This window comes from Cucurbita maxima, unplaced genomic scaffold (assembly GCF_002738345.1).
Source record: "Cucurbita maxima cultivar Rimu unplaced genomic scaffold, Cmax_1.0 Cma_Scf00015, whole genome shotgun sequence".
NCBI classification, from domain to species: Eukaryota; Viridiplantae; Streptophyta; class Magnoliopsida; order Cucurbitales; family Cucurbitaceae; genus Cucurbita; species Cucurbita maxima.
Window position 1 is genome coordinate 3,186,233 of NW_019272031.1, and position 12,906 is coordinate 3,199,138.

Below are 12,906 nucleotides of genomic sequence, written 5' to 3' on the forward strand. Positions count from 1 at the left end.
GAGGGAGACTGGCAGTGGGAGTGGGAGTGGTAGTTCTAATTGAATAAGGGTGAGGGGTTGGATTTTACAGTCTCTACAGACAAGGGGTAGCAGGCATAAATGAGGGAGGGTGCCTCTTCATTCATCAATCACTATCAAAAAGAATTCCTTGTCTTTTCTTTTCTTCTTTCAATCCTTACTATTTTGTCTCTAACTAAAGCCATTATCAACCATGGTAATTCAATTTCATAGCTTTGTGGGACCTTTCACCTTCTTTCTTCTCTTCTCTTCTTCACCTTTCTTACCCATCCCCTTGCTTTTTCCTTTTTTGTGCTCCCAATTTCCTTCCATATCAAATCCTTGATGTATACGAAATGTTTTACTCGACTACAAGTGCTCAAAACAATGTTTGAGATCTCCCACATTTGATGGAGAAGAGAACGAAACATTCTTTATAAGGGTGTGAAAATCTTTATCTAGTAAAGAAAATTCAAAGAGGACAATATCTACTAGCGGTGGGTTTAGGCATCGAAGTTAGGTTTATGAGCATTGAAAACAATGTTCATTGATATAGGAATTTGAAGCAAAGTTAGGTTTATGTCCAAAATGAATAATATATACAGAATCCAACTCTGGGGAGCTTGTTCCTAATCTACTCGAGAATCCTATTCCTTCTACCGGCGAGATAGTTCTAGGTGTTAATCTTTTTCTTTCCTAGTACAGAGTTTCTAAGAGGTATAGAGTTTAATATTTATGCCTAATCAGTTAAGCTATACTAAAAAACCAAATAAGGACTCCCTAAATCCAGCCTATAATGAACCAAACTAGCCTTATGAACTAAGAGCTTTCTATGGAAATTGAGTGGAAATTGAAAAAACCTAGAAAGATTCATATGATAGGTTCAAGAACAAAGAGGTGATGACTTATGGTTCTGAATGACTTGGTCATGTGGAGATCTATGGTTAATGCTCCGAAGAAGAAGGGTTTGTGTGAATAAAAGCTAGAAAGATATCCAAATAGATGATTATTTGAGAGGAGTATTGTTATTATCTAATTTATAAGGGAGGTTCCGTGGTGTTTCGTTTGAGAAGAGTATTGTTGAGAATGTGACCAAAGTCTCCTCCGTTAATTTAGTAATAACACGATTATGAAACTATAACTCAAGGATAACAACTCTATTGATATTAGTTTCTTTTTAAGTGAATTCGAAAGGAAATCTATGAAAGTTTACGTCGAAAGTGAGTTTAAGTTTTCTTTCGTTTATTGGGTCATGGGATTTTCTCGACAACGAGTGGCCCAAGTTGAAAGCCTATTTGTCTTTGGACCAATTGGACCATGGATAGGTTGCTTAATAGAAGAAACTAATTGTCTATACCATACTATAATGAACTATGACCAATGAACTACGACTACGTTTAATTTTTTTTTTTTTTTTTCATTTGTGGGTCAACTTGTTGTCTAATTAAATAAATTGACCTAAAATATTCTTTTGGACCAACTCGATATTTTGGATTGATTGCATTGATGACTCGAACAATTCGAATAGAGTTCACAACCTAACTTTGTATTTTCGGGTTAGGTTGAATTAATAGTCTTTCTTTTTTAATTATTTTTTTAAAAAAATTCTACTTATCCACCGTACATAGGTCATTAATAACTAAAATTTCATAAAATTGAAATATCAAATATTTATAAGTCACAATGTATCATTATCATCGATTACAAATGTTCTTAATCTTTTTAACAGTAGAATAGGGTCAAGGATTTTAACCCTGTTTTTAGATTGGTTAGGTTAGTCGGGTTGACTTAACAAAAAAAAAATTGTTGGCCCACAAACCGAACCAAATTTTAGATATTCAAAAAACTCAACCATATCCAAATCGAAAAGAACCGAACCAATACTTTGGACTAGTCAAGTTATTAGATCATATGAACACCTGAGGTGAGATTTTTCCTAGATTTTAGTAGCAATCACGTCAATCACAAAACAACTCCAATTTAAAATATAAAGATTTGATTTTTTCTGAACTTTAGAAAAATAAGATTTATTAACAACTTTATTGGGTGCTAATACCACATTTTTGAAATTGTTTCCATTATATCATATAATTTAGTTCATAAATGATAAATCAATTAAAGTTCATAAATAGATTTATAGTTAATAACACACTTTATTGGCTGCTGTTTGTCCCCCACCCCCCAAGTCACACCTTTCATTTAAATAATATTGCCATTTTCCTCCAATATCACGTCCTAATGAGAGCGATGCTGAGAATAGAATGATTAAGAAAGGCTTAAACGAAAGGAAAGCTATTACCTATACCAACAAGTTGCACCTCCTTTTTCGATGGCTCAAGCATAAGAAATCCAGGATTAAATGTGATTTACTTAGAACAATTCTATGTTTGGTGATAAGTTTTCTTAGGATGCATGTGAATGAGGACAAAATATACTGAAAGAACCCGTGTTGCTATGTGAGAATAGTCTTTACTTTTATGAAACGAGGAGAAGGTAACCCTGCATCAACTTTTTATTCTTCAATTCTCGAGTTTTGTATGAGTAGGAATTTGAATTTTGAACCTTTTGATGACTCATTTGTTTTGGATTTTATTGGGTATTCTTTTTAGGTACTTTTTCATAATTTCTTTCTTTTTTGTTCCATCAAATATTTGCCTTTTCTTCACACTAAAAATAAAAAAATAAAAAATCACTTTTAAAATATTTTGCCCTTTTTCTTTATTAAATTATATCCATAGTCAAAAAGCATGCTTTATATAATAAAATCCATTATATGTAACTAATGGGCATGGTTTATAATAATGTTAAGTTCATAAAGTTGAATTATTGAGCCAAACAAAAGTCCCTTCCAATCTTCCACCGCTCCTTCTCTATTATTCTTTTCAAAATTAAATTTTAATATATTTTTAGTTCTTTTCTACCCGGAAAGATTATACCCATCTCAATTTTTGTGTCAAGAAGTATGCCCGATCCATTCAGCCTTAGAAGCTTCGTCAAAGCAAAGGTTAACGTTGTTGGATGAAAGTCCCACGTCCGCTAATTTTGGGAATGATCATTGGTTTAAATCAAAGAATATGAAGTCTTTTAGGAAAGCCCAAAGCAAAATCATGAGAGCTTATGCAGTAGATAATATCATATCATTGTGGAGAGTCATGTTCATCTAACAAACATTGTGAAGTCGGGAATAGGTGGATCCCACCCAGATTAAGAACGGACTTCTTTAAAAAGTAAATTATTTGTTTACGAGAATATAATTTTTTTTTGAAAATACAAGGACTGATTATAAAAATAAAATAAAAACCCCTAAAAAAATGGTATTGGTTCATATAAATAAACTTATATTTATATATATAAAAGGACAATATCTAAGGTGGGCCAGAGAAAAGGGATTGAATGGGGCCCATGAGAAGGCTTTTCGTACACTTAAGCCCATAGGGATAGGGCTGGTGTTGGTAGGGAGCCCAAATCCGTAACAGCTAGGCCTGCTATGGGCCCATCCCATCAAAAGCAGAGTAAAAAACAATGCCGCCCTGTCTCTCACTCTCCCTGCACCCAAACAAAAGATTAATGCATAAAGTATACCCAACTCAACTCTCTATTCACGGTCGCTATCACATCTCGACTATTAACTTTTAATCTACGATACAAATTTAATTTCAAATCAATAAGTCGAAAACATATTAAAACAACGGCCCATATTTGAGTTTCTTTAGTTTGACACAATAGGTAAATGAAACGACAATAAGATAAAAAGAGGGTGTTTGAGGTTTTAAGTGATCACCGTGAACAGTGGTCATACACCTGTTACGACTATAATGTCCCAAAATGTACTATAGATGAATACAACTAGTCGTGAAATCTTCCTACCTTTTTTTTTTTTTTTTTTTTAATTAGTCATATAACGTTACTTTGTTTAATTATTTCAAATGCTCACGTTTTCTAAAATATTTCTTGCAAACGTGACTTGATGTTCAAATATATGCTGACGACGTTATCAGAAAAGTCTGAATTTTTCACGACTAACTTATTCGCTATGTTAGAACAAGTGCAACACAATCCCCTGTCGTTATTTTGTGCGATTATTGTCTCACTCACACTCCACACACTTCATATTTTTTCTAATTTCTCAAATTTAAATCATTATAAATAATACATAAAAAAAACAAAATTGACTCGTGGACTTTTTGACTGTTTTAACGGCTGGGATCCATTTTCCACCGAGCGGTAAGATCTGGACCGTTGATTGCAATTACAAGACAAACTTAAGGAACTTGATGCTCCAAATGTTTGTCTACGGTCTGACAAGCTGGAGTGAAGCTGACATGTTGTACCAGTGTAGTCCTTTTTTGTCCCCCACCCATTTATTTTTATTTATTTATTATTCATAGCTTCTCCACGTGTCGGATTGTGAGTGGTGAGACTTTCGGCCCGGGCACACGACCCGACACGGGGGCATGTGAGAGTGTGGGTCCGGTTTGATGGGATTCGGTCCGCAAACAAGGTGGGTCGGATCTAGTACCTTTATTTTATTTATTTATAAATTAATTTTGGATATTTTTTAGCTTTTTATTAAAATATATTAATTTTAAAACAATTTCTTAAACTTTTTATTAAAAATATATCAGTTTTGAAATTATTTTTATGATATTTTAAGTTACGCCCATTCCCGCAAAGGCCAAAAGGATAATTTTTTTGTTTTTTGTTTTTTATTTTTTTTATTTTTTATTTTTTATTTTTTATTTTTTAAAACCAATTAAATAATGGTAGTTTTTTTCCTTTTCACTTTTATTTTTAAAACATTAATATAAGTTGTCTTAGCACAAAAAAATAAATTTATAGTATTTAATTTAGTGTAGAAGTGTTGGAGGGGAAATGGCAGTTTATGTAATTTTATGAGAATTGAAGGGGTAAATGGGAATTTGGAGTCGATCCAAAGGCTGGGGGAAGGAGGAGTGATTTGTTGGGCTGGGCCCAATGTTGGCCCATTTTACAGCCTATGTGTTGTCCTCTGAGGAACCATCATTTTATTAATTATTATAACGTTTCTTCGGTCTCAATAATACAAATAAAAATTATTATTCCTCGTCTAAGGGAGCTGAAATTTTTTTAACTGTTCAAGTTACCATTCAACTTATGGCACCACAGATGAGACCATCGACCTCTAGTTAATATTATCAGCTTTGACTAGTTACGTATGATTATTAGCCTTATAATTTTGCGATTAATGTACAATTTTATAATTCACCATTTATCTACTTTGGGGTTCAACGTCCATCAACTTCATGGTTTTCTCCCACTGATGTGGAATTTGACAATTCACCCTTTTATCTTCTTTGGAGCCCAACATTCGTCAGTCTCATGGTTCTCATCGATGACGTGACATATGATAATTCAACCCCTTCTCTCCTTTGGGGCCCAACGTCTGCCAACTTCATGGTTTTCTTCAACCGAGGTGAGATCTTACAATTCACCCCCTTCTCTCCTTTGGGGCCAACATCCGTCAGTCTCATAGTTTTCACCAATGGATGTGGGATATGACAATTCAACCCCTTCTCTCCTTTGGGGCCAACGTCCATCAGCCTCATGATTTTTCTCTAATCAATGTGGAATTTCACAATTCACCCCTTCCCCCTTGGACCCAGTGTCCTCGAATGTTGACACACTGCTTGATGTGCCCACCACTAGCAGATATTGACCACCTACTGCTAGTTTATATTATAAGCTTTTGTCTGTCATATATTGTTATCAGTCTCATAGTTTTCTCCAACTAATGTGCAAATCATCACAAACCTCCTTCTTTTCTATTACAATTTCTGTGGATATATATATATTGCACTTTTCATATTAAAAGAGGTAGATTAGAAATGACATTTCTTTAGCTTTACTATTTTTTTCAATCGATGTGGAATCTTACCATCTGGGATGGGACGACACTGTCTAATGTGTTGATTGCTAGGGATACCATTAATTTTCCCTCCCCAAATGGTGAGAAGTGGTGAAAATTGGTGACTCAAAAAGGAAATCTGAAACATTGCAGAAATTGTGAGGGCTAAACCAAACCATTTCCGAAAGTGACAGTGGAATTACAAATTCCAAAAGAAAGCAATCCAAATTCCAAAGCTCTGTTTTCACCCTCCGCTAAACTGTGTTGGTGTGATGGTAGCCCACACCCTTTCTTTCTCTGTCTCTCTCTCTCTCTCTCTCTGTTTGGGGCCTATATTACAACTTCAGTACCTGCTCAAGTTCTTGATAACATCCAAAAGCCTCACTGCTCTGTGTCCCTCCCATTTTCTCTCCCTAATTCACCTACAATGACCTACAAAACCACCAGCCATGCCGAATCGCCCAAACTTCTCTGAAACTCTTCACCATCGCAATATGGGTGAGGAAAGCTATGGATGGTCCCCAACTGGGGCTCCTCTCGACGTCCAGAGACAGGACCACTGGAGGCACTTCGACAACTCCGTTGATGCTGTCTCTTTTGGTTTTGTTGCTACCGCCATTCTCGTCTCAATGTTCTTGCTTATGGCCATCTTTGAAAGGTTTTTGCGACCCACTCCCTCAGCTTTCTCTCACGACGGTGGCCGGAGGAGCCACCTTGGCCCTGAGGCCCAGATGGGTTTTGCTGCAAAGCTTGGCCACCCCTCGCCCAAAGTGAGTTTCCCCAATTTGTTCCTAATTCGTCTGCAGTTTTTAGAGTATGCTGTCTTTGGCAAATTTTTTTGAGGTGCTTCTTGTTCATTGTTGTTGGATTGTTGTATGTTCTATCTTTAGTTGGCTGTATGGGGATGCCATTGTTGCTCATTTGTGATGGCCCTTCTTCAAAATCCTTCTATATATCTCTCTGTTGTTCAAAGTTCTTGAAGTCTTGAATTCAAAATGGAAAAGTTCTCGTCCTGTACTTGTCAACTGAGACAACCCATGTTGTAGGACTTGATATCAGAACAACTTGCTTTGTGTCTATCTTTGTCTTTCCTTCCAAATTACAATTTTAAAGGGTACCTTGCAGTTTTGAAAGTTCAAGTTTATCTTGTAGTTCTTGCTTTCTTCCTGAATTCTGCAGTATTGTTTATGAGCACTGAGTTTTTATCACAGCACATTACTGTCTCCTAATTATGGACTCTAGGCAAGGACCGGGTAGTTGTTTTGTGTTTGGGCTGTTACAAATGGTATTAGAGTCAGACACCCGGCGATATGCCAATGAGGAGGGTGAGCCCCGAAGTGGTGGACACGAGTCGGTGTGCTAACAAGGATGCTGGACTCCGAAAGGGGGTGGATTGGCGAGTTCCCACATCGATTGGAGAAGAAACGAGTGCCAACGAGGACGCTAGGTCCTCGGGGGTGGATTGTGAGATCTCGGACAAAACATTCTTTATAAGAGTGTTGAAACCTCTCCCTAGCATACATGTTTTAGAAACCTTGAGGGGAAGCTTGAAAGGAAAAGTTCAAAGAGGACAATATGGGCTAGCGTAAGCTTTGGCACGTGGTCATTTGTATGGCCACTTTCCACCAAGTGCATTTAATGTTCTGCCTCACTAACTTACTCATCGAGTCAATCCCAATGCCTTCCATATCCCACATGGCCCTTCCATATCCCACATGGCCCTTATCTCTGTCATGGCTCGTTCATATTCTCAAACAATCAAGTTTGATAGACGAAATTTTTGAAATCTTACAACGTGATAAATGAAGAATGCCGACCAAATGTAACAACTCAAGTCTATGGCTAGCAAATATTATCTTCTTTAGGCTTTTCCTTGTGAGTTTCCCCTCAAAGTTTTTAAAACACGTCTATGTCTATTAAGGAGAGGTTTCCACATCCTTGATCTCACAATCCACCCCCTTCGGGACCCAATGTCCTTGCTAGCACATCGTCCGGTGTCTGGCTCTGATACCATTTGTGACAGCCCTACCCCACCGCTAGCATATATTGTCCTCTTTGAACTTTCCCTTTCTAGCTTTTCCTCAAGGTTTTTAAAATGCGTATGCTAAGGAAAGATTTTCACACCCTTATAAAGAAATACTTCGTTCAGCTCTTTAACCAACGTGGGATCTTACATAAACCTTGTTGATATGATACATTTCATAATTATTATCATGTGACCCCTCTTTAATCTATGGATACTTCTTGCAGCCTTCTAAGAAACATATAAGGCCTACCTAGTGGACCTGTCTAATTGCTCAATCACTGGGATTGATACGAGTAGGTATATGTTTTGGACACTAACAAGAACATAAAAAAGACATATTTGTATCTACCTAGAAGTTGTTAGAGTTGTGTGGATATAAATAGAGTCGGTTTGGGAGTTTGGGAGGTAGCTAGAATTTGGATAGTAGTTTTTGTGAGATCTCACATCTGTTAGACATGGAACGAAGCATTCTTTATGAGGGTATGGAAACCTCTCCCTAGTAGATGCATTTTAAAACTGTGAGGTTGACGTTAATATGTAACAGGCCAAATCAGATAATATTTACTAGCGGTGGGCTTGGGTTGTTACAAGAGCTAGTCACTGGATGGTGTGCCAGGGAGGACGCTGACCCCTGATGAGGGTGGATTTTGAGATCCCACATTGGTTGGAGAGAGAAAGGAAATATTCTTTATAAGGGTGTGGAAACCTCTCCCTAGCATATGCGTTTTAAACCTGTGAGGCTGACGGTGATATGTAACGGGCCAAAGTGGACAATATTTGCTATCGGTGGGCTTGGGTTGCTACAAATGGTATTAGAGCCAATCACCAGACGGTGTGCCAGCGAAGACGGTGGCCCCCAAGGAGAGTGGATTGGAAAACAAAACATTCCTTATAAGGGTGTGAAAAACTCTTCCTAACAGACACGTTCGAACAATATCTATTATGAGTGGGTTTGGACTCTTACCGTTTTGGTTTTGGGTGAATCCACCTCTATTGCAGTGCTTTTATTTAGTTTCCATTTCAATTTATAGTTCCTACCAAAAACAAAACATTCAGATGGCAAAACATTTAGATCTATCTACCTTACCGACGAAGCTACGAGCAATGTATGAACTCGATCGTATGTGCACCCTTATACAAGTGCAAACTTGAGATTAGTTAGTCCATCTAGTGCATGCTTGGGAGTAGTTTTATAAGGGTCAAAATCACTTTTATCGTACCGTTTCTAATTATTTTGGATCGGACAGTAAGTGATTTTCGTCGTTCTAAATCACTCCTAAACATAAACATGTAGGTACTTCGCTACACTGAGCAGTGAGCACTACACTGTTGGCTGTCTTCTGAGTATGCTGGCTTTTTATGTCTTTAGCTTTGTGTATCACTTCATTTTTGTTGTGTTTATATGCAGATGACTGTGTATTCCTATGGAGTTTCAGTACTAATGCCTGGAGATCATATTCCAACCTACATTGCCCACCCGGCTCCCGTCCCGTGCCCCCCCGAACGAATTCCATGGCCACAGCTACAACAAAACACCATATCCTACGCCACCACCAGCTCCCATTTCACTGAAACTTCAAGCTCCTTATAAGCTCAAACAAACCAAGCATGAGAAAGAGGTTCCTTAGGTTCTTATTCTGTACATACCCTCACAACCCTCCTTCAAGGTAGCAAGTTTCACATTTTTATGCCTCCCACAAGGTTTAGCTTTTATCTCTTTCAAGGCTCTTGGCTTCATCCTCTCAGCAATCATATAGAAAATGTAAAATGGTTGTCGAACAAGCGAACTTCGAACGTCGAGATATGTATGAAATCCTTGAGCTTTGAATTCAAACTCTTGAGCTAAAATTCTCGTCTCTGCTAAAGATCAAAGAGTTCATAAACTCCCAAATGATAGATAACTCTTCACTGTATATTATTAAGCCAGAGAATCCAAGAAAATGACAGCATATACACAAAATCTTATAAAATGACAGCCATTTCTTCTCATAGATCTTGTCTGAATTCTCCAGTTTTGGACTTGCTCTGTTTTTTTGTCGGTTCATATACAGAAAAGCAAAAGTCAGACGCAATGTTAGAAGAATTGTTACTACCAATGGTGAAGAAAGTAAGTTAATGATGGTGATCGATCCTTCGTCTCCACTCGAACTCTGTTCTTCGATTCAGAAATCATCGCTGGGCTGACTCAAATTTACTTTTTCTTTCTTCCTTTTTGTCTTTAACTGATGTAAGAGCTAGTTCTGAGAGTTCAGAGTGTTTGTACCATAAGAAAAAACAGAGCCCATTAGTAGCTGCTTTGTTCATTTTGGAATACCATAAGAACTGATTAGCACGTGTAAAGCTAACACTAACTAAATTTTTGATATCCATTTTTGTGGCCTAAGGAACAGAGCAACCCAGAAATTAGATATTAAATAAGAGAGAGAGAGAGAGAGAAACAGAGCAAGAAAAAAGGTGCAAATTTGTTGCATAATTGCTAGAGATTCATTTTCAGAGAAAACAGAGACTCACCTAACCAATACGGCCTGTTTCCTTAATTGACCATTCAGACATTCATTATTTACAGCTGACTACAATTTCCAGACCAAAAATAGGAACCCCACCGTTGAAGAACTCACAAAAACAGAGTACAGGAAATTGAATGGCACTGCTCGACGGTCCGGTGAACTACGCCGTCGTCTTCTGTCAGAGGAAAATGAAGCATTCCAATGAAACAAGTGGGTTATCGAGGGATTCGTTTGTTGTTGGCCATTTTCCCTCGATCGTTTCGTTCTGTGGAGGCTGAGCCTGCCCTGTTTCTTTCCGGTAATAGTCTCTTCCGCCGGTTGCTTCCCGTCCGGGCGACATTCCGGATCTTCGGACAGAAGGGCTCCGTCCTGCCGCTGTTCTCGAGGCTACGCTGTCGATCCGGGTGGTGGCAGGGGATCTCGACCGCCGATATGAATTCTCAGTGCTGTTATGCAGGCGTGGCTCCGGCCTTAAACTCCGCCGGGAAAGTCCTTGCACCATGTCTCTGCTCTGCACCAACTTCACAGTTCCGCCGTTAATCCGGCCTGGCGACTGATTGGATTTTCTCGTTGGCGATTTCCCCACTTGTCTATCCCTCCCAAGAACCCAATCATCGGAGTTAGGCCGGCTTTTGGGCAATTTCGCCGGAGATCTGGAAATCCTCTGACGAATCTCTTCGTAGTCATCCACTTTTTCTGTTACAGTCGTAGTAGACAGCGTTTCGCTAAAGCTGCAAACGTCAGAAACCTCAGAAATTTCTTCAGTCGGGTGAATGGGTATTCCGCCATTGATCCTCCCAGAGAAGGATTCCCCGGTTTTCCTCTCCCCAAACGACGATTTGGGTTTGGGGGTTTCGGAGAGAACTTCCTTGACAGACTCTTCTTCCAGCGGCGGAGGAGCTCTGTTTCCAATGGCGGTGGGTTTGGGATAGGAACAGCCAGATCCAGAATGGTGCGGCGGAGAGGATGAATTAGAAGACCTAGAAGAACTGACACAGCAACCCATTTTCTTCAAAATGGGTTTGGAGTTACAGAGATGGGGATTCACATTGAAGGTCAGAGAAGGTTCAGAATCATTGCGGGTTTTGAGGAAGAAGATGAGTGGAAAGTGAGAGAAGTTAGAAATGGATGCTCTGATTCTGGTGAAAGCTCACGCACTCACGCAAGGAGAGAACAAAAGAGATCTCCCCCGCAGGCCCCAACACAAAATGGCCATCATTATCATGGGATTTAAGCTAAATTATGTTTCGACCCCTCGCCCAATTTCATAATATGATTTATTTTTATATTGTAAATCAATAAACAAATAAAATAGAGGTTTTCCTTGATAGGGACCAATCCCCACATAGAGATTCCTCGTTCCCGACCTCAATTTCCAGAAATGAGGAATGAGATAGAGACGTAGATGAATAAGCCCCACGAGGAAAGGATAGTGAGTGCATCCCTATTGTCATCCATACTCTCCCGACCTTAATTTTCCGTAATGAGGAATGAGATAGAGACGTAGATGAATAATCCCCATGAAGATAAGGATAGTGAATGCATCTCGACCATGCTCTATTGTCATCCATACTCTTTGAGTACAGTTACAGAGCTAACTGATAAATAAGTGAATGTGATTCAGTCTTCTGTTACAACGAGCTTAATTAATTATAATATATTTTCTTCTCTAGCTCTAAAAAAAAAGTCAATTTAAGATTACACGTAAAAAAAATAAAATAAATAATGATTAAGATAAAGATAGTTTTGGCATGTGAAGTGGAATAGGCATATTGGGTACCTCCATGTGCTTCATTATTATTCCTCTTTAACAACTCCAAACATTTTTGCAAGTATTATATGAAAAGGAAGAACAATAAATAGCTCTCTCTCTCCAATTATTTTATTCATTTTGTTTTATTGAAATGAAAAATAATGCATAAATTTCATTATATTTCATCTACTAACTTAGCTCAAAAATATAAATAAGGAGCAAAAAGAATTTTTAAATAATAAAGCGTCTAAATAAGGTAAGCCCCGATGCCGATGAGGTAGACTGACCTTAATTAAGTCTAGACAACTAAGCATGGACTCACATAACCTATACAACCAAAACCCTATAGGCTAGACTCGACCTCTTACTAGGTCAAGCTAGTTGGTTCAGGTAACCCTTAAACCTTAAGATCTCAATATTTTGTCTTCACTCACGTGCATTTAAAAAAAAATCAAAAGCTCACTGAACATAGAATTGTTCCAAGCAAAACGCGTTTAACCATGAATTCCTATGATTGAGCTACAGAAAAGGTAGGTATCCATTGTTATTATAGGTAGTGGGTTTCAATTCTTTTAAGTTTTTCTTAGTCATCCTATCCTTAAGATTGTTCTCATTTGAATGTGGTATCAATTCATTCATGTGACCCCTTCTTTATTCGGGTGTCATATGCTCAGCTTTCGCCTTGATTCGTCTCTAAACCCCGTCTTCACTCTTAGAAACAAAAAGTAAATAATGTAAC

At 38.1% G+C, this 12,906-nt stretch overlaps 2 protein-coding genes across 2 annotated transcripts; one reads left to right on the forward strand and one right to left on the reverse strand.

Moving 5' to 3' along the window:
• The first annotated feature begins 6,127 nt into the window (after nucleotides 1–6,127).
• Nucleotides 6,128–9,908, forward strand: LOC111490191. The gene is made up of 2 exons (XM_023138714.1): nucleotides 6,128–6,651; nucleotides 9,316–9,908. Exons 1-2 carry the CDS (start codon nucleotides 6,331–6,333, stop codon nucleotides 9,496–9,498), a joined length of 504 nt encoding a protein of 167 aa, XP_022994482.1. The 5' UTR covers nucleotides 6,128–6,330; the 3' UTR covers nucleotides 9,499–9,908.
• Nucleotides 9,909–10,352: 444 nt separating this feature from the next.
• On the reverse strand, nucleotides 10,353–11,699 carry LOC111490165. The gene has a single exon (XM_023138678.1). The coding sequence runs from the start codon at nucleotides 11,418–11,420 to the stop codon at nucleotides 10,593–10,595; it is 828 nt and encodes a 275-aa protein (XP_022994446.1). The 5' UTR covers nucleotides 11,421–11,699; the 3' UTR covers nucleotides 10,353–10,592.
• Nucleotides 11,700–12,906: the final 1,207 nt, after the last annotated feature.

Bases quoted from the DNA above. Each gene is read 5' to 3' on its own strand.
- LOC111490191 (XM_023138714.1), top strand. From the start codon at position 6,331: ATGCCGAATCGCCCAAACTTCTCTGAAACTCTTCACCATCGCAATATG. The intron at 6,652-9,315 runs GTGAGTTTCCCC...GTTTATATGCAG, and splicing joins TTGGCCACCCCTCGCCCAAA to ATGACTGTGTATTCCTATGG.
- LOC111490165 (XM_023138678.1), bottom strand. From the start codon at position 11,420: ATGGGTTGCTGTGTCAGTTCTTCTAGGTCTTCTAATTCATCCTCTCCG.